This window comes from Amblyomma maculatum, chromosome 10, assembly GCF_055883805.1.
Source record: "Amblyomma maculatum isolate TAMU_Amacu chromosome 10, ASM5588380v1, whole genome shotgun sequence".
NCBI classification, from domain to species: Eukaryota; Metazoa; Arthropoda; class Arachnida; order Ixodida; family Ixodidae; genus Amblyomma; species Amblyomma maculatum.
In genome coordinates, this window is record NC_139353.1 from 17,382,706 (window position 1) to 17,405,123 (window position 22,418).

General features: G+C 42.5%; 1 protein-coding gene across 1 annotated transcript; it reads left to right on the forward strand.

Moving 5' to 3' along the window:
• Window positions 1–717: 717 nt before the first annotated feature.
• LOC146175691 (putative thiopurine S-methyltransferase) lies at window positions 718–21,675 on the forward strand. Its single transcript, XM_084580845.1, has 8 exons — window positions 718–809; window positions 6,384–6,476; window positions 9,905–10,034; window positions 11,959–12,011; window positions 14,952–15,026; window positions 16,359–16,444; window positions 19,906–19,950; window positions 21,572–21,675. The coding sequence occupies exons 1-8, from the start codon at window positions 718–720 to the stop codon at window positions 21,673–21,675; spliced, it is 678 nt and encodes a 225-aa protein (XP_084436971.1).
• The last annotated feature ends 743 nt before the right edge of the window (window positions 21,676–22,418 follow it).

Sequence of the window (22,418 nt, forward strand, 5' to 3'; positions counted from 1 at the left end):
GAGCTAGGTTAGCACAATGTGGGTCCCAGATGGACGCAGCATATTCTAGTTTAGTACGGACAAGTGTTTTGTACAAGAGAAGTTTAAGAAAGCTAGGGGCGGAAGAAAAATTACGACGGAGATAACCGAGCATGCGATTAGCCTTGTTAATTATCGTGTTAATGTGCAGTGACCAAGTGAGAACTGAAGAGATTTCAACGCCTAGGTAACGGTAGGAAGTGACGGATTCGAGAACTGTGTTATTTAGAAAGTATAGCGTAGGAACTGATGAAATTCTGGAGACACGTAGGAATTTACATTTAGAGGTGTTAATATCTATTTTCCACAAATTACACCAGTTAGAGATAACATCAATATCAAGTTGCAAGGCTCTAGAGTCGTCGGAGCTGATAATTTCACGGAAGACAACACAATCATCAGGCAATAATAAAAATATCCCAGGAATTCAAACATCCGCCTGGCGCCGATCATTTCCAGCTCAAAGGAAAACGAAATCAAGTTAGCCGCCCTGCTGTTCTTCTACACTCAGTCCCATAATTTTGTCGGAAAAACGGTTACCGTGCATTGAAGAAAAACAAAAAACAAAATAACGTTGTCGCACACGCTACTATGCTATGCTGACGTCAACAGGAAACGCTATGATTCACAATACCGCATTAAAGGTTATTCGTTCAGTTAGTTACATTCAGCCTGAAAACAAGGGAAAACACAGCCGTCATGTACGGGGCTCGCGACAGGGACGGACAAGAGTACTGGGTAGCCCAGTGGAGGAATGGTGGCGATACGTGGCAGCAACCGGGGATTACGAAGTGAGTCCTTCCGACGTTTTTGCAAAACATATCATAGTGGTTCCCAGCGCAATTTGGAAAAACCGCACGAATGACAGTAATACGGGCAGGTTCTTTTAAGCGTAAATTTCACAGACTTCAAATAGTCACATTTTTCTTTGCATCATTTGGCAAAGCTTCCTTTGGTAGATTGAGACATGTCTGTTAAGTACGAAATCAGTAAACATTCACTACAGTGCTCCGTCAAGCACAGGGTTGCTACATTTTACTTCAATACATACAAATGTAGTATCGTAATTAGAGTAGATTCCTCATTATTATTATTAGCGCTTCCCTCTTAGCTTGTGTACAGGGCACACAATAGTGCACGACACGGACAATAATCCACTTCAGACACGCTTCTGACAATCTTTAGACAGCATAATATTTCTAATTACTTCAGTCAGCTTTGAGAAATCCATGGAATTACCTGTGAAACAGCGAGCGGTATTTTAAAAGACGCATATACTTCTACAGAGTATAACAACAAACGAAGATTACTACATCGAAACACCACGTTTTGTCGAATGAGTACACAAAGTATCATTCTTTTTTGTAAAATAGCCATGACTCCGACATAGTGATATTGGTTGTGTGCGTATACCTACTTGCAAGTGTACCTATGCCGAAGAACACACCGGTATGTTCACTGGTTCAAAGGAATACCATTTACTCCTTTCGCCAAAGTGGCATGGAATTGAGACAATCGGAAGGCTAAATAAGTTCAGAAGAAACGAATCAAGGTGGGCTGTTCTGTATTCAGAAGAAAAGCTGCGAACTGCAGTCTGCACAAATGTGCCCTAGAAAGAGTTAATGGGCCATTAGCAACATGCTAGTAAGGTCCGCACACAACCTCACCTTTTCACTGATGAAAAGCAGAGGAAAAAACTTGCTATTGCCTTTACCATTTTCCTATATGCGCAGTCAACAATAAACCATGTGATGCAGTTCTCGACGTGCACAATGTACATACGGGCCTTGCGGTTTACGAACTATTTGAGCAAAACTGCCATTGGTTTCTGGTGAGCCCGATTGTACTAACTGCAGGACATAGGCCTCTCCCATATTACTCCAATTAACCCGGTCCTGAGCGAGCTGCATCTACTTGGCCCCTGCGAACTTCGTAACCTCATGCATCCACTCGACTTTCCGCCCCCCTCCCCCCCCCCCCTCACTCCGCTGCTATGCTTTCCTTCCCCTGGAATCCAATTTGTTACCCTTAGCGGCCATCGTGGTTGCTCTCTTCGTGCTGCATGCACTGCCCATGTCCGTGCCCATTGCACTAAAATTCCGAGCACCTTGTCCGTGGACATTCCTTAATATTGTTACTGAGCGGTATTCGCTGGCCGTGCTGACGAAAAAGAAGTGCGACAGACTTCCAGAAGAAGAAGACGCAGACAAGTGCTTTGCTGTGAGAGTGCTGTGCTGTGATCATCTTCAGTGGTGTGGACAACTGCCGTACTGTGAATATTTCCCGTAACATCTCTTGGTGGAGGTGATTCTTTCGATCCCCGTCCCAAGCTGGATCTCCGCAGTGGCCGACGCATCATTACCACCACTATGACTACTGACGCCGCTACATCTACTGCCGCCGCACCTGCTGTCGTCATGGCCCATCCCCGTGACCCCGGAACCTTCTGTGGAACCGACGACGTTGATTTCGACGACTGGCTGGCCCTATACGAACGAGTCAGCAAGCACGACAGGTTGGATCCCACACTTATGCTTGCTAATATCATCTTTTACTTGACTGGGACAGCGCGGGTGTGGTTTGAGACCCATGAAGAGGACCTCACATCTTGGGATATATGTAAGCAAAAGCTCCACGACCTCTTCGGAAAGCCCATTGGCCGTCACCTTGCCGCCAAAAAGGCGCTCGCTTCTCGCGCTCAAACGTCTACTGAATCTTACATCACTTATATACAGGGCGTCCTATCCCTGTGCCGCAAAGTCGACCACGCCCTGCCTGAGGAGGATAAAGTCGGCCATATAGTGCATGTGTCCCGCCTGAAGCCCTATTATGCACGTTCTGTTTCACAAACGTAGAACGCACCGGGACTGTGCTTTTCCCGAGGGGGGGTAGTGTTACTGAGCGGTATTCGCTGGCCGTGCTGACGAAAAAGAAGTGCGACAGACTCCTAGAAGAAGAAGACGCAGACGAGTGCTTTGCTGTGCGAGTGCTGTGCTGTGATCATCCTCAGTGGTGTGGACAACTGCCGTACTGTGAATATTTCCTGTAACAATATAATGTATCAATTGAACGCAAAAAAAAATTGTGGGTTTAAGCATGGCTTGAACCTAGGGACAGAGCGAAAGCTGTGAGTCTTGCAGCGAATTTTTCTGCGGGCACCTGGATTTAATGTGCGGCTGTCACAACGTCCGAACGAACCTTCTGTCCAAGCAACTTGCTGTTGTCGTTCACCTCTACCATCTACTGAGTCATCTGTCTTCCCCTTCTTCTTCTTTTACTTATTCTTTTACTTCTTCGTTTTGTTTTCTTCTTCTTTTTCATTTCTTCTTTGTCTTCCACGGTGCCAGGGTGCCACGCCGACGGCTTGCAAACCTACAGTTTCGCTACAAAAAAAAAGTCTGTCACATATTTACCATCTTCACCTACATTCTGATATTTAGTATTCACTGGAAATACTGAATTTATGAATTCACAGAAATTGGTTTCCCCGTATCAGCTGTCTAGCTCAAAATCGAAATAGATCTCGAATTATTTGCTTCTTACCGCGGCCTGCTTCAACTAACTGTCATTCGCTGAAACTTTCATATCCCGACGTAGCCGCCTTTAAATTCTTGGCATTTTTTTTCCACTAAACTTTAAGTGCAACATGCGACTCAGGCGCATTTTTCAATTACTGAACACGATTCGTCACATGTTTTCTGAAGTAATCAAGCTCTAAGTTTACGCTTCTTTCAATCACCGAGCTCCCTAGACGAACGCACGACACGCATGTGCGACTCCATATTCATTGTTTTTCTTTAAACACGAGCGCAGTAACCACCGCGCTCTTTGTGAAATTCACCGCTGGCGTTGCATATGTAAGCGAAAACACACGACAATGTATCTGGCAGGTGCCAGGTGGAATGGACGAGCATTATTTTAGCGGTGGGTTTTGCGACAGCGCTTATCCATATGACATGGACTTTAAAGAGCTGACATGCAATTAAGGCTTCTTTTTTTTTTTTTTTTTTAGATGGAGAGACAGAAATCGAGCCCTCCGAGTATCATTGGATGCCGAGGCATAAACGCTTTCCCTAGGCCACGCAGGCACGCTCGTATGCTTGGGTAAAGCAGTGCTCTATATTAATTTCGGGCGTTCCTTCACATAATGTGCTAGCTTACGAATGTAAGCAAGGAGCACGTGTGACATTATGGGGGGCACAATGAAATCAAGGCATATAAAAACAGCCGATCTGCGTCGTGTGCTGCTGATTCAATAAAAAAATGTCACCTTGCAAAGGGCTTTCTTCTCTGACCTCGCAACCCCTCTCGGCTCACCGACACATGTACTGAATCTCTGAACTTTATACATTCCATTGTTAATGCGTCTTGCCTGATTTTCTATGCCTTGTTCTGCTCATTTTCTTCGTTTAATTATATTAAGGCGATAGCCTTTAAAGTCTCATGCTCGCGGATCATGTCCGTCCGTCCGTCCGTAACGCTTTGTGTAATGGGAGGTGGTAGATGACAGCTGACATGGCCAAGCACTAACTGGACGTAGGACTTCCTGACCTTACGTTTAGCAGAAGCTGCCAATTCGAGTCTTTCCTTTTATATGGGAGGGTGATATCGCAATCAGCCTGTCAAGACCCTTGCATTCACTTTATCCCTAGGCCACGCAGGACCGTTCATACGGCTCGGTTAAAATGGGGCTTTATACGTTGGCTGGTATCTTACGCTATCGCGTCATAGCGAAGGTGGGAGTGAAAAAAGGGAGAAAGAGGTGCCATAGTGGAGGGCTTCAGACTATTGCACGATAGAGGCTTTCGCCTCATCACAGATTAGTCATCCAAAGTGCCCCCTAGAATTTTTTTAATGAGTGTTCAATAATTTGAGTGATTTCTTGAGTATCGTTCGTGTTGTTCATATTGTCTATTATTTATCATGGTTCTATTCGCGTTTGTTGCATGGAGCATTGCATTTACACCCTCTCCAGTAATAGTGTGATTGGACTGCAGTAAGTACGAATAAAAATAAAAAGTAACCGTTATCTCAATTAAGCACTGTTTGGCCTGGTTTGACATAATTTCGAGCAAGACATGGTTTCGAGCAAGACATGGTTTCACGTAGCTTATTCGGTCGGAAAACCGTCGCCGTACCACAGTTTCGGCTCGTGTGCTGACGAAATGTGTTCGGAATGTTTTAGTAAAAACGAAGGCCTGTTTTTAGGTGGTGCACCTTCCCTATACGGCGCGGTTAAAGTATACAATGAGAACTGCGGCAGATGATGCGTTTTTACTGTACTATAAATCAATTTACAAATTAGCTGTAGGCACCCGTAAAAAAGTGAAACAAACATTGCGCATTCTTTTCCCTAAAAATCTACTTTAAAATATTTTGAATATATTTGGGATGAAGAGGCGGTGTTAAAGGCGATATCACGTTGCAAAAATCGATGAATGCAATAAAACTACGAAGTTTCTGAGAAAGCTGTATAGCTTTTCTTTTAGCCGTATGGCTGCGCTTGGGTGGATGTCAATGAGTAATCACTCCCTTAGTACAAATCTACTCCACCTTAGAGGATTCCCCTAAATATTAGACCAACAATGATTCGACAAGCAGACCTGCACTTAAGAAGCCGAAAAAAAAAACAATCATAACGGAAAATAAGTAAATATCTAAGAGTAAGTACAAACATAATGCACTTCACAATTACAGAGCGCAACGTAAATATTCCGTGAGGCATAGAAAATCGCGAGTGTATGACAGATGATAAAAATAAAACACACTAACAAACACTCTTTTTATATGAAGAAAAAAACTATTTTTCTTCTTATATTTCTATCGAATAAACATATATTTTTCGATATGAAGTTTCATTTTATTTTTGTTGGCACTTTCAGTGGACACTTGTGAGAAGGAGCCCACCTGCTCACGTCACACATGAGACAAGTGAACCTTCCGCCTTAATAATTTTAAAACGTTGCAAAGTGCTGTTATGAATGTCATTCGTGGGTATTTTTTAATCTTCCGACGGGTGACCACGTTTTGCTTTTAAATTTTTTTGTGCCCTCGCGCCGAGTAGTTAAACGTGAAATAAAATACCAAATGAGTGAGTTATAATTAATGGCACGCGAGTGCAAGCACCCCGAGGGAAGATTTGTGACTATTTATTGCAATGAAACAAATATGCGCTAACAAGTTGTGCGTGTAACCAGTTTCCCGCAGAAACAACATGAGCTGTCGACAATTTCAGGATGCATGCGAATGATATTGGAAAGATCGATGTGTGTCTGACTTCCGCCCTCAATCAATCCAAGAAGAGAACATGCAGTCATCATTATCAAAGTACTTACACGTTATGAGTTGTGCATGTTTGTTGACAGGCTATTGAAGGATAACAAGGACGTGATCCTGGCTGGAAAGCGACGGGCACAGGTGTTTCTGCCACTTTGTGGGAAAGCGCACGAGCTTAAGTGGTGAGTCCGCTTTGCGTTCGTATTCTTTTATGTCAAGAGATTCCGCGGAGCAGTGTACAAATAATTTGTTATATCTTGCCATTACTGCAAACTCCGTAAGTCTGAGCGGGCCGAAGATTACTCCATCCTACGAGCATAAGGTGATTCAGACCGCTGACCGGCGATAGATCTACACCACATTAGCCGCAGACCACAGAAGAGTAGTGCATGAAGGATTGGACAACGAAACACCTTACTTTTAATTGCATTGTAACGAAACACGCCACGCATAGTGCAAATGATATTAACCGGATTACAAAGGGCAAGCATTAGCACTCATGGAAAAGGAATTGAGAAATTAGAGAAATCTGAAGACAGTACCTGGGGATGTAGTAAAAATAGCTCATCGTAAACCTTGCCATAACTACCGACTAAAGACGATTGAAACGTGACATTGTGTAAAATTGCGTGCACAATTTCGCGCGTTAAAAAAAAAAAGAGTAGAAACATAGAACCAAGCCAAACGACGGGCGACACAGAGCTTGGCGAAGTTGTCCGCCGTTGAAGGCGGAAAGCGAGGCGCCCGTGTACTACCCGATGTCAGTCCGGGGTAAATAACCCCAAGTGGTCGAAAGTTCCGAAGACCTCCACTACGGTATCCATCATATCCTGAGTCGTTTTGGACAATAAACATTAAAAAACTTGACCATACTTTCCGATCTCAAAACTAACTGAATATATTCAAGTCATTAATAATGTTCGATTGATTGATTGATTGATTGATTGATTGATTGATTGATTGATTGATTGATTGATTGATTGATTGATTGATTGATTGATTGATTGATTGATTGATTGATTGATTGATTGATTGATTGATTGATTGAACCCCTGGTAATTTTATCGGGACCTGGAACTGTGCTCCGCTTGAAAGAACGCACCACTAGCAACCAGAAGTTCGGCGAATCTGAAGCCTGTATTCATTCCTAGCTCGTTTGCATCGTCGTCCATGTAATGCTACGACGGTGCAAGAGCAAAAGTGTAGATATCGGGTAAAACTGCCTCACTATTCGCTCCGTAAGCTCTTCTTTAAAGGAGAAAACGCAAACTAAGTTTTCGAGAGCATGTCGCGCCTCGTTATTGCCAACTATTTGGTCTCGAAGTAAAACTGTCCATATGACGAGCCGTAGCAAATCAATACAAGGGAAACGTTGAAGAAGACACGCTGTGATTAAGGTCTGCTTCTGTACATTGTAGTAACCGGCGAAGTTGGCCTACACGTTTATTTGTCTAACTCTATGAGAGCTCAATTCCCCCGAACTGTTATAAGTATGAGCACTCATTCGGTTGACAGCTTCATACTGCGGCTTTCTACATGGCACATTCTGCGGAGAAAGTTTTTATCACTATGAGTCATGGTGCTAAAGAGTAAATCTCCTCTAGTTGTAGGCAACTCCGCAATGTAGAAAACGATAAATAAAAAGATAGGCCATTAATCAGTCATTTTCAATTTTTTACTTTATTTGACATGCTCTCAAAAACAGAATATGAAGCACCTGTCTCTAGCAGTAGACATTTTGTGCTCATTCTTATCCATATCAATTCGCCAAAATACATGGGCTCAAATAAAGTCTGTGCGTTTTCTACTTGTTCATTATCATGGCGTCGTGTTTCTATAGTAACGAGGCATAAATACATTTAAAATGTGTAGTCCACAACAAACTGCACAAAATCCGAGTTGTCCCTCTTGTTAAGCATAGTAATACCGCGGCACGACTGCACAGGTATAGCGATGATTGATATGCCAACTAAGGCGCGCATAACGTGCCAGACTTTATCGGGGCGTAAAGTTTATCGATGTTGTTATCGCAGGAGCCAATTGATGGAGGCTGGTTAGCGCCGTTTTGGTCTTACTTCTTGTGCATGTCAGAATGATTTTTTCCGTGAGTGGCTAGATTCACATTTGCCCCAAGCCTTTAGAACCAGACGACGTTGGTTACATAGTGTGATGAAGCGTGTGTAAATGTGCCCACACAAGTTCAGGAGTGCAGTGCATATGATGGGCGTGTAGAGGAAATGTCTTCATGACAACATTACAACATTTTTCGTGCCCCTCGATTCAGGCAGATATGGAGTCGGGGGCCGATCGTACCTTGGGTTAGTCACAAAGCGTGATGGGAGATAAAGTGTTCCAGGTGAGAGGACAGTTTGCATAAACGGAAAGGTTATTTGAAGAACAAAGATTGCATTACCCATCTGAATCTTTTGTGCACCGCGGAGTTCCCTGCGAATTAACCTTGTAACGTCAGGGTTTGAACCAGATTATGCAACAGTGCATAGACGCGCACAATAGACATTTCATTCGGGTGGTTAATGTGGCGAACGCTCATAAAGCTGCCGAGTTGTCGTCCTGAGACTGAGGTATACAGTCGTACTCCCATGTATGATGTGAACGCTTGAAGTTGGCAAGAAGAGTGTAAGTACTAGATGTAATAAAATCTGGCTTAGCCTTGTAGAAAAGATGCGATACAGATTTGGTAGTTACGGTGAATTGCCTAGGAATTGAAAATCTAGGGATGTTAGTCTTGATAGATGGCGCAGTTTCCACGGAAAAAAGCTGCGATATTTTGCTTCAGTTGCGAATAAGCACGTCGCCTGAGTGCTCTAGACAAGTGTGATCGACACTGTACGCCTTGATCAAGTCAACTTCAAACTTGGCAAAGGAGAGGGCGTTAGAGGCTATTTTGTCTTCACGAAATATGCCTCAGAAAAATGGTAACAGCTCGCTACATAGAAGGCAGCTTACGCTTCTTGATGTATGGTTACTTCTAGGCTGAAACCAGTAATTCGCGTGTTTTCTAGGAAGCCATGGCTCTTGCGAAGAAAACCGCGGCACTTCCAGTGCAAAAAGCTTAAAACGTTGCTAGGCGGGGTTGTGGGTTTCATGATATCGCTCATCAAAGCGGCTTTCTTAGGCACAGAAGTGTGAACAGTAATGTCGGCGCTAGGCTACAACAGGGCAAAGAACGCGAGGGAGAGGAGATGCCGTTCTAGTTGTTTAATGTCAGCCGTTATTCGTTATATGGCTAGTATGCCGTGGGCAAGAGGTTTCTGGATACGAGCGAGCAATGGCGCTCACGGCCGAGCGAGATTCATGCAGAAGAAACGTGACAGGGCGTGAGTGATATGAATGTAGGAAGGAACGCGAGAAGAGAAGTTTAAAGTCTTAGATAGACTGCTCACCTCCTAACTTAAAATGTATACAGCATCATAGGAGTAGATTGGGCTGCAAATATCATTGATGATGCGGCACTAAGCAGCAGGAGGTACACTCATCGATGTAGTGGCCAACTTCATCTAATGAAGCCATCTGAAAAACAGTAATAAAAAACTAAGGTAAAAATAATCTCTAAGTACTGGGACACATATTCATCTGCTTTTATTTTCAGGTTCCACGAATTAGGCTACGACGTTGTCGGCGTGGAATTTGTCCAGGAATGTGTCACCGAGTACTTCCACGAAAATGGCCTCGAAATAGAAGAAACTGTGTGTCCTGTGATAAACTGCAAAATAATCCAGGTGCGCATATGCATGCTAAAAAGAGTCGAGGGAGTTGAGTCACACTCTCATCGCACTCACTGGTCATGCGTTAAGTTCTTAGTGAGCCAACATCACTTTATTAGCAGTAGGCACGTGTTAGTAAAGAGGTTCCTGTTGCTACAGTCCTACCTATTTTCATAAGTCTCCAGAACAGATATCATGTCATTGACAGCTAGGTTCTAGGCAAAACACTAGCTGCAGCCTCAGACAGAAATGGCCAACAGCGAAAAGAAGAGTACAAAAACCACGTAAAGAATCGTTACAAACCCGGCTACTTGTGAAGCATTCTATGATAGAAATACAATGACGCCTTTGCTTTCGGTTGTTTTAGGTTTTGTTTTCCCTTAAAAAATACTGAGTCTCTTATCCGCCATGTTTTATCCACAAAAAAATTTTCAAAAAAATGCTGATATTAACATTATTCAGGGCCCTAACAATGCCCTCCTGCACACCGTAAGCCTAACGTTTTCAGGTTAAAACCTCTTATCGCATGTTTAGGCGCAAATTAATGCTTTACTGCATTTTTTTCTCTGAACATTCTTTATGAGGAAAAGCGCTAAATATATTACCAGAATTGAATACAAGTTGCTTTTAAAATTATTTCTTAAGTCTACCTACTCACTTTGAGTCCAACTGACCAGTTCGATCACCATCGTTCATTTATTTATTGATATCTTTAAAGATACGGGTTGTAAAAGAATGGTGCAACTGTCTGTGGGTACCAAACCTTCTTCGAACATCATCGAATTTCTAGTAGTACTTAGATATATCTGTGCAGAATTCTTAAGCAAAATATTTAGACCTGTGATATCCGGATATATCAATTGTTGCCTGGTAAACATAACGATTGGCTAGTGTTGAATAAGTGAATAACCAAGTCGGTTCTGTTTGCTTTTCTCAATGCCTCTGTGCAAGCTTTAAGAGTGCAGTTAATATTATCTTACGTCATTCCTCAGTTGCAATCATAGACGTATTTTTAAATATCGCTGTTTGAGGTATGTGCTCACTAACCAAATGAAATTTTCCGCTGCATTACGCAATGCCAATGATAATAGCAATGATTTTTAAACTATGGTATGTCCATGAAATTAACACACAACTTTCAGCTCTACCAAGCTAGCATTTGAAGACTTTTGTATGTCCTGGTTGGCTGTTTTTATTCAATCATAACTTTCTCTTTTCTGCCCGAAGCAATGCCAGGTGTGTCGTTGAAATATTAACGGCTATCTTGTTTGCCACGCTTTGGTCGAACTGCTTCATTATTATGACAATGAATCACAACACAGTGCTGGTGGCTGCAATAAAAGGGGGGGGGGGGGGACACCAGTCAGTATCCTGTTAGCCTTGAGTGTGCGTATACGTTTTTTCGCAACACAACTAGTTCACTAAGAAAAAAATGACATTTCTCTATGTAATTCTTTGTTATTCGAAGAAAAGCGCAATTAAATATTATTTATGATGTATGTGACTAAAGATACATTGTTGGAGCCAAAAGTGCATGAGCGTCATTCGAACTAGTTCGTGACCTCACGTCAAAACCTACCTCAAATTATTTCCCTTGATTCTTGTGGGAGCGTCTCGATATATTTATAAGCTACATAGTACAAAACTCGGGGCTTCGGCTTTACCTACGTCAAATGCAATATTTAGACCAAGAAACATTGTAACTCTACTTAATCGTGGATAGTGTCTGCGATGCATACTACTATTTCTTCTACACAAAACTAAAAACGAAACTCGCAGTTTGTTTGCTTTTGTGCAATGACGTGATATGCTTGCTCCCAGTGTATGAATAACGAGATCCATATTCAATAAAAACTGTCGAACACTGACACTCACTCAATAGTGTTAATGTTTTGACAGTACGTATGCCGCCCTTCTAAATCCATGTATCTTTTTGCAGACCCCAGACCACCAGCTTCGTGTCTTCGTATGCAGCATTTTCGACTTCCAAAGGTAAACATTCATTAAGAAGAAATGCAGACGCTACTGGCAGATGAGAACTGTTCTCGTTAACTTAGGAAGGAAGTTTCCAGTTTTTCTCTGTTTTTTAATGCGTAACCCAGTTTTGCATCCACGGTCACGTCGCCTGTTTATCGTTTTCTGTTATCGTTTTTGAATCCGTTGTAGCTGTGTACCTATATCATTTACTTATTTAGTCCCTCTGTACAGGCATTGTGAAGAATATGTAGTACGTTTTATTGTTGTTTCGGTTGTGCATGCCCACCTCTCAAGTAACGCCCATTCTGGGGTATTTGCGGTTACAAAATAAAATAAAAATAAACAAACGCCCTTGGCGAAGGCTTTCTCTCAGCTGAATGGGGCAAATACAAGGGCACAAAAGTGGAACGAATTCATTCACGCTACAATGGCATTTTTCTCATGACTCTGCATTGTTCAATGGTTTAATCATACGCTAACAGGAAAAGCCGTTTTCACTCTTTTATAGCCTTCGTACCTCAAATGATGGCATGCTACTTGTGTCTATAAGGCCTAAGATAACCGCGTTATTTCTTTGTTTCATTTCGTAGTTCAGACCTATTGCTCATAGATCCACGTCTCCGTGGAATAAAGTACTAAATGTTGGTGCTCGGAGCACAGAAAGAATTATTCAATTGCATGTCACTAATACTATTAGTACATGGATTGAGATTTATGGGACGCTTAAGTACCTTCAGAAATTTATGTTATAGCGGTGGCGTATGTGCATTATGCGCAGTTGCTAATCCGCCCCTATTAGTAGCATGCTTATAGTAATGGCGAGTGGTAGCGTTTACTAGTATCTCTATGTAGTAGTCTAATGAGTGAGAGAACTAACCTGGGGGTTCAAAGCTTTGCAAAATAGTATAATGTTTCTACATCTGCCAGCAGTGCTTTTACAATAAACATTTGAGCTTTGGAGTGCCGTCGGTTTGCAAAGATCACTAAACTATTGCATTGAACAAACGCCCTTCAGTGCTGCATATACACCTGCAGTATGCTTCGTTTTAAACCTAAAGCGCCATGACTCGATTTCTGCTCGATCAATTTCTCTTTCCCACAAGTGCTATTTCTTTCCGTATCGCAGCAACTGATGAATGACGTAGTGAGCTGTGACGTCATCACTTTGATGATTAATCAGTGATGGTCGCTGTGACCCCGGGGTTTTCGGCGAACGTGTGCTTTAATGGTATCGCGTTAAACTGTAAAGAAGGAACGGCGCGTGAATTGAAATTTATGGACCCGCCGTTTTTATGGTGCGCGTTCAATGTAACTTTCGTATGTCATGAAAATTATTTTGTACTTGTATTTTTCATGACATGGCAACGCGTAAGGATTTGGCGGAAGCTACTGCACTGACATGTGTCGTAACCTCTGGCCTTATCTCGCAATGCATATTAAGGAACCTAGCTTTAAATAATCATGATTTTTTAAAACCTGATTGTCTTTGGTTGATGGTTGCTGAGGATAGAGCGACCTGGTGTTTGGTATCATTTTCGATCTCCAACGCTAATCAGTTAACTTTAATAAATGTTTTTATATATTAGCTTTAAAGCAGATTGATTCAGCAGTTCTAAACAGCATGAAAAAAAGCTGACGGGAATTTTGGCTGCCGTGGAATCATTTACGAGAGTACATTTGATTTATAGGCTTTAAAAAAACGCTCCCAAAATGTAAACTCTCTCTTGCGACAGAAGTGCATGAGGCTTCAGTGACCCCATCAGCACTTGAGATAGCAAAATTCGCTTTTCGTTGGAGCATTGTGTCTGGCCACGCTTTTCATGTGCAGTGGGAAAGGTATATATGCACCTGCAGCTGTCAAACTGCGCTCAATCATTTATAACGTTTTCCCTTATAATACCGGGGGGTAGTTTTACTCCTAACAAGCGACGTCTTTGTCAAAGTCACAAGACTTGGCATTTTTCGCTCATGAACATGTTTTCAAGTCTCTTCCTAAACGTTTCATAGTATTCATAAATTTTCCTTCCTCATATTGCGCTTTCTCAAGAAAAGGATTATATTCCAAGTTTTTGCAGTTTTTCAGTTGCTTATCGCTCCAGTGTTAAGAGTAATTTTGAAATAACGTATTTTTAATAGCTAATGTAGTCTTGTGGCCACTAATGCGGATTGTTAGAAGCATTCTGCAATTTTTAATATTTGAAGAAAAAACTGTTGCTCAGTGCATTCCCTATCAATTAATTCAAAAAATAAAACTACCATCAATAGGAAAAGTATATCTCTATATCTTTAAACTTGTGAAATAACTATATAATAATGTAATTATAAGTATAGCGAGTGAGATAAATTAAAATATCAGGGATTGTTGGGAAATACAGAATCGTTAGGCATAAAAACCTCAAAGTAAAATCGCCACATTACTTCAACAGCGCTCATTCCGTTTCATCTTACCTGGAACACCAGCATAACCTACATATCTAAAAGACCATGAATCAGAAAGTACTCATAATATATTTCCTAGCATCAAGTCATCATTGCACACATTGGGAATTAGTTGCGCAGGCAGCAACAAAGCTCGGAAAAGCAGGAATTATCATTTATGAGCAAGAAATAAATCTCGCTCACTGTGACGAAGCGGCCAGTGTGGTTATGGAACGCCGTCCGAAGATTGCAGGCCATATTTTAATGAGAGTGCCCATCAGCCACGGCTGACAGGAACACAGACGTAAGGACCATCGACAATGTTGCTGAAATGGCTGGAGGCTTACATTGCGTTCACATAAAGATGGTATAGACACCGCCACTCTGCACAATTTGATACGAAATGAACCTGCCAGCCTATTCGCAAGCCTGATCTACTACCAGCCGTTTTTTTTTTTTTTCTTTTTCGCTTTACAGCGGAAAGGTAATGAGCTGACTAAAGGTTTTGTATATATATATATATGTTCTTTTCGCCAGGAAATGCGCTGGGCTCATGGACATCATCTGGGATAGATCAGCATTTTCTGCCTTACCCGAAGAAGATCGACCAAGGTGGGCTTTCCTTTCGTAAATTTTAGGTGCGCCATTGCTACCTTCCTCCCAGGCACGTTGCTCGCCTATCCCTTCCTATGCCCTTTTTCGGCTCTACTTCCGGTTGTGTAACGCTACATCCTTGACGTCACTCTAATTGACTGACTTAGTTATGTTCGAACTCGACTACCGCCAGGTGCGTTTCGATAGAGTCGAAACGGAGAGGCGTCCGTACGCTGTGTGATGTCAGTGCACGTTACAGATCCTCAGTTGGGCGAAATTACTTCGTAGCCCTCCGCTACGGCGTCTGTTGTTTCTTTCAGCTTTCATTCCTTCTTTCCTCCCTTCCCTAAAAACTCTAAACATCACGCTCGCTTCAGTGCTCCGGGACACTTCTGTCCTTTTCCTCAGAAATTGTCGCAACATTTCTCCTCTCTTTTCTTTTTCGGCTATCAGTACTAAGATGTAAACGGCGCAAGAGATTTCATTATCGGTTCACCTCTCCTCGGAGCTTTTTCATTCTCCAATGTCAAACAACAATGCCGATGCCGAGAGTACGATCTGACATGCTAGGTTTGGTTTGGATTGGCTAATGGGGTTGTCCAAAGCGACTCAGGCAATGAGAAATGCCGTTGTGAAGGGCTGCGAAAATTTGGACCACTTGAGGTTCTTTCACGTGCACTGATATTGCACAGCACACGGGCGCCTTGCTTTTCGTCTCCATCAAAAAGCGGCCGCATCTGCCGGGACATCTTAGAAGTCGAACCGATAACATCGTTCCGCAGAATACTCAAGTCATCGTCATCATAAGCCGGACCATACCCACTGAGGGTGAAGACATCTCCCTTATTCCTCTAATTAACACGGTCCTATGCTAGCTGCGTCCACGTGACCCCTGATAACTACTTAACCTCATCCATCTGGCTTTCTGCCTCCCCCAACTACGCTTTCCTTCCCTTGGTATCCAATTTATTACCCTTTTCAATCATTGGTTATCCTCTTTTCGCACTGCATGTAATGCCCATGCCCATTTCTTCTTGATTTCCACTATAATATGTCCTTAATTCGAGTTATTTTTCTGACCCACTCTGCACGCTTCCTATCTCTGAACGATACACCTACTAATTTCCATTGGATAGCTCTCTGCGTTGTCCTCAACTTATATATAGAACTTATATAGAGCCTCCGAATTTCAGCCCCATATAGGTGAGTACAATTAAGATGCAACTGTTAAATATTTTCCGGTAAGCTGTTACTCATAGTTATGTAGAAGGTAAATATGGAGGTAAGCTTTCAATCTGAGGAATGAAGTTTTTCTAAAGTGGCACTTTTCCTCTTTTTCCGTTTGAACAGGTACGCCAAGGTGATCAAATCACTTCTAGCACCAGGATTCTCATACGGCTTGTATACCATGCACTATGATGCCCCCTGGTACAAACGTACGTGACTCTATATATAATGGTATTTCGTTGTACAGCTGATCATTAACATTAGCTCGTCCTCGTAATTTATATTCACAATTTATTTTTCATTACTCAGATTTTCAACCGTTGAATCATATTCGTATTCTTCTCCAACGATCTACATTCGTCTGATAATAACACGTTTGTCCTAGTGCTCGTCTACGCCTTGTTCAATGAGTTAAATGCTAGCTCTTAAGTAAAAAAGTGCCCGGGTAAGATTCTCTCGCTCTAAACTGTGGTCTAGCAATAGCTAATCAGGAGGTGCGAAAGCACGTAAATCATTTTAGGATTAGTGGCCTATTAGGCTTACATATGTCTAATATGCTTAGTTAAGCTTAGGAAGTCTGATTATATGCCAATGCTCGTTCACATATTTTCAGACTTCATTTCGTAAACTGTTCTTGGTGAAGACCAAATAGCGTTATTAGGCTTAAATTGGTTTGTTTTTTTTTTTTTTTTGTCTTGACTTTGTGGTGGTCGTCATGTATAGTAGCCGTGGTCACTCATAGCAAGGCATAGTTCATCCATCTATAGCAAATTTAGTCTTGGTTGTTTGCATATCAACACTCGGTTATACGGATGGAAACCACAGTGCAGAAATCAATTAAATTCGTCGTGCTAGGCTAGAAGGGCTTTTGCCCTAAACGCAGTTGGCTCTAAAATGCGTTTCCCTTTTGGGAAGGGCGCTTCTACAGCGAAATATTATGCATTATGGTCAAATCATCCGCACATAAATTTCCTTCAAGTTTAATATATTTCTCACGCGTCGTTCGAATACTTTCCGATAATTTAGTACCGGGCTACGACGCAATCCTAACACAACTTTTCAAACCTTAAAAATATGTGTACCCTAATTAAAGCCACATGACACATATTAATTATCTATGTGGTCAAAAGAACATGTTGATTGGCTTCCCCAAGTGATCTACCTGTTCATCGGCCTTCTTTAGTGTAACAAAACTCTGCTGTCTATTTGCTACCATCAGCCGCAGTTAATCTTGATTTTGCATAACTTCTGAGTGTCCTGCAAATTATTTACCCACTGCGTGAGATCGTCGTGCCAGCGCAGGCACCAATCGTATTTATTCAAGAATGCATTGAACGACCACTTTTCGCGGTTTTTTGTCTTCATTTTACCTCAACAAAACGTTTTCAAAGCCGTTCGCAATCTTGGTGCTCGTTATAATTTACCATATTAACCTAAGAAGTTGGAATAATTATGTAAAATGGGATCGAATAATCAACCTAAGTGCTACTTCATGGTCATTTATAGCATTTCCGCCCCTTTGCCGTCCTAAACAAGAGTATGCGTCTGTTCGCGATCTCCACAAGCTAGAACTGCGGATCCTTTAATTGGCTTTCGCTGCCGCAGACCGAACTGTAAGAATTGACAAAGTAAGGATCGCAAGCCAGCCACCACCCATTCTCGAATGGGTCATGCTTTTAACTTCGGGTGCCTAAATTGCTGGCAGCAGAAGTCTCAACTTCAATTCCTGTAAGCTGAGAGAAAAGCCTAAAAATAGAGCTTGAAAGTAATGAGGACCTTTATCTGCTTCAAATACTTGTACAACATTCAACAATGACCAGCGTTTTCTTAGCCTTCCTGAATACGACTAATTGTTCTTTTTAAATTGAGTGCTGGTATTTTGGCTTTCGTTCTTATAGTTTTCCATATATTTTTATAGCAAAATACGGTCGCTTCAGTAGGCCATCCTCTCCTCCAAGATCTCCGAATAGCAGTCGTATCGCATCGCCTCCTTTCACTCTCGTCGCTCAATGCCAATCACAAGGCTGGTGTCGAAGCACTATAATGACAGATTCTCTTAGTCACTGTGTGCGGGAACACCACGTTTTTAGTATGTCTTAAAGGTTCTGTTACGAAGGTATAGTTTCCTACAGAGCGTCGAAAGTCCTAGTCATGAGACAGATTGCTTTTGTAAATTCCCGCGAAATCTGCTGCTGTTTGTTAACAGTAACAAGGAGGGCTTCTTGTTCATCGCCGGAAGCCCTCCCTAAGATCATTATGTACACAAGAATGTATTCGCTGAAAACTGTCTGTCAGGTAGAAGAACATCATCTGGAGCGGAAAAACTCTGCCGCAATCGCCGTGTCACTCCTCTAGGAACTGCGTTGGCTTCTATGGACGCGGTTCTGTAAATGAAGAGAGGGGCCAAAAGATACCATAGATGCCCTGAAGAACACTTTGCGTATCCTGGGCTGGTCAGGCTCAGACTTGCGAGGAGGTGGTTTGACGAAAGGAAGCATTTTTGCCGTAATCTATCCGTCAGCACACACGGGCATGACTGCCAAAATCACGTGTTGACGGCTCGTAAAAGCACGAAATTTAGTAAACAAAGTGATTTAAAACTGGCACGACATAAGGAAAGCCCGGTACGGCACGCAGCCAGAAAAATAGCGGCTTTAAAGCGGCAGGCTGGCAAAGGGGCCACTAAGCGAACAAAGAAACAAGCACATTGCCTAAGGCTTAGTGCATTCTGAACGCTGATATAGGAAGCGAATGTATAGAGCGTTCGCATTTTTTAGGACGAACTTAGTATTAGCGGAAAAGTTATGTCGATCTGACAAATGTTATATATGTATTTTTTAACTGGCTCTAACTGACTTGGTAAGCTTAGTTTGACAAGCTGGAGGTGAAACCTAGCTGCGCCGGTTACGGTAGGTGTAGTAATATATCGTGCAATATTTAAAGAACAGTTTTACAGTCGTCTTGCTACTTCTCTCTTCGGGGATTATCGCAAAGCTGCATAAGGTTAGGAGGGCGGATTTCCTATTTTATTAAACTTTTTTCATCATTAAAACTAGTGTATATGTAATATTATTATTTAAAAGAAAACAGTGATTTTGGTGTACCTCGCCGACTTCCTGTGGTGGCTTCGTCTTGGTGACAATTTGATTTATGGCAAAATGCACATGGTGCTCGTGTTCTGTGCAATGTTAGGTAGTCGAAAGTAATACGGTAGGTATCCACTACGGCGCTTTGCATAGCCAACGCACAATGGCCATCTTCCATGGTCACTTTGAGTTCCAAACACCAGGTTAACGACATTTCTCAACATTCAAAAGCTAAACGACTCTTCTCTCTTTAGGCTGGTCTTTCATAACTGCGGAGATGGCTGCATCAAACCGCGTATATTCTCTAAAGTGTACTCCCAAAGGAGGAGCTTCCCAAGATGTAACAACGACAGATGGTGCATCCTCGAGAGCACCCCATCTGTTTGCTTAATCTTGAGTCATGACATTTACCAAGCCATTGGCGTCATTTTACCTGACGTGAATTCCTCGCTTCAGGCTTTGTTGTAAAAGCTGCCTTTCATCCAACTGTAGATGAGACGGCAGTGGATGACTTGATGGCACAAAGATTTCAGCAATTCCTTGTTCAACATTTCAGGTTGTGTTTGTTTTCTGTCCTTCTGCAGTGAACCCACGGAGCACCACAAAAGATGACCTCCAGCAGCTTTTTGGTAAGGCATATTCTCACTGACTTCATTGCAACTAAAGCTATCTTGTCCCTTCAATGTGCTTTCCTGTGGCGTCTTTACTGCCCGAAATTTGTATTTTATTTCTAAACACCTCTCAGTTGTAAGGAACTTTTCAAATCCACACTACATTTAGATTAACCCACTGCCCGAATATCTGCGTGCTGTTTAAGGTTCTGACCCAATTCATGTGCAGTGAACAACACTGAGAAGGCTGTAACCAAGGGAACCTTTCTTTGCTCTTTTATTACGCCTTGGCCGAGATCTTGGCCATAATCTAATCGATGAATAATCAAGCTACAACTTCTGCATTTAGAAACAGGAGACATGCAATTTCGCTGTCTAGAAGACGTTTTTGAATTCTTTTTTACCTCAAGCCCCAAAATAAGGCATTTTTCCTCAGTTCCAGCTTTTACGTTAGCACTTGTCTACGTCCCTCAAGGAGCCACAGGACTAACTGTAGCTAAAGGTGTTGCACAATTAGACGCGCGCTGTAGAATGCTTCTCCCAGCTAAACCGCGGAATCCTTGCAGTTCAGATTTCGCACAGAAATCACATTTTGTCGCTAGTATTTTTTAATACTAAATTTGTTTGGGGTACTTGCTTGATTCGATCAGAAGAAGTCAGATGTTCCCATCGCCTGCGGCGGCGGCGACGCCAGACGAACCGCTGCCCCAGCGATGGGACTGGTGGCACCACCTCATGCTGCTAATAACAACTCAAACCTGCCAGAAACGCTCGCCCCCTCTTTTCCTGCTACAGAGTTGTTGTTAGCAGCATGAGGTGGCGCCACCAGTCCCATCGCTGGGGCAGCGGTTCGTCTGGCGTCGCCGCCGCCGCAGGCGATGGGAACATCTGACTTCTGATCGAATCAAGCAAGTACCCCAAACAAATTTAGTATTAAAAAATACTAGCGACAAAATGTGATTTCTGTGCGAAATATGAACTGCAAGGATTCCGCGGTTTAGCTGGGAGAAGCATTCTACAGCGCGCGTCTAATTGTGCAACACCCTTTATAAAACACTCTGCTTTCCTTCTCCAAAACATCTGACCGCTTGAATTGTAACCTTATAGACAACATGGATGTTTCACTAAAAGGTCGTGGCCTTGATCATTTGACCTTTGAGTGACATTTTACCTTTCAAACTTAGAACTGAGGAGTGAGTAGAAGGGGTGGAGTGCAGGATTAATCACTTGGGTGATGTCACGTCGCGCCATCGCACGATGGAAACAGCCATAGCGTCAATCGATGGGTATAAGAAAGAGGAGTAACAGCGCCTCGACTCAGAGCCAGCGATAGGCGCCAGTGGTGATGCTGCTGCTGATAGCGCGTCGTGCCGGTGCCTAGTTAAATCGTGCTTCGAAAGAGTTCTACCAAGCGTAACCTTTCTGTGAAGATTTCGCTGAATACCATATTTAAGTATGCTATCATCTGCTAATTTTTATGTCGTCCTTTAATTTAATTCGCTTCGTCAACACCGTAGCGTTAGCCCACTTTTAAGATTCGAAGGTATTGAAGGTGTGATAAGAACAGAAAGAATGTTTTGCTTGCCCTTTTTGCCTGATCTGTGGCTCACATCAATGTCTGTGGACACTATTTCTGCAGGAGATATTGGGAGGCTTGTCCTGGTCGGTACCTTCACAGTCACATATGACGACTTCATCAACGGAGCACCGGTCACATACTGCCTCTGGCACGTGCGGTCATGACGCTCTTTCCTAACAGCAGCAACCAACCAACACTTTTGTCCTGCACTGTCCTCAAATCTAGAAAAAAATTAAACACAGCCTCGTTGCAAAGACCTCAACTCTTGTCAAATTATATGCTCAACAGCTCGTACTCATCAAAAGACTTGTTATTCTTTCGTTTTCTACCAGCAAGGTAAGAAGTTTGCACAATTTTAGAGCCAATATATGCAAAGAGTACTTATTCTACAATCAGGGACGCCGTCGTTCTTTTTAAACTTCGCGCTTTCGCCGACTGCATCGGGAATGGATGCTTAGAGTACGAGCAAGAACATCGGTTCTTCGAAGCATTGACCCGTCAAGCAGTCCTCGATTGCCTGAAACAGTGATATCGAACATTTTGTGTGGCGATGCAAGGAACAAACTTGGTGTGTTACCGTTGAAAACAATCTTGCCGCAGTAAATCAAATCCCTTCATTGAGCTAAAAGCAAAATATCCTAAATGTATCTAAATGTCTCTCTTAGTGAAATCAATATCATGATAGACATAGCTGGATATTTGAGTTGTTTTCGTTACGAAAATTTAACTAAACTTTAACGTTATTCAGTGCTCACACCCAGGTTAGTGAAACGATGTCCATATTGCTTTCAAGCCCAACGTAAATCTCCCTTACGCGGGGTTAGAAATCTTTTACCGTCTCGTGTCTACTGCCGTCGCCGAATTCAGTGTATTTCACTATGTTCGCAATTATTACACGTTTCACTAT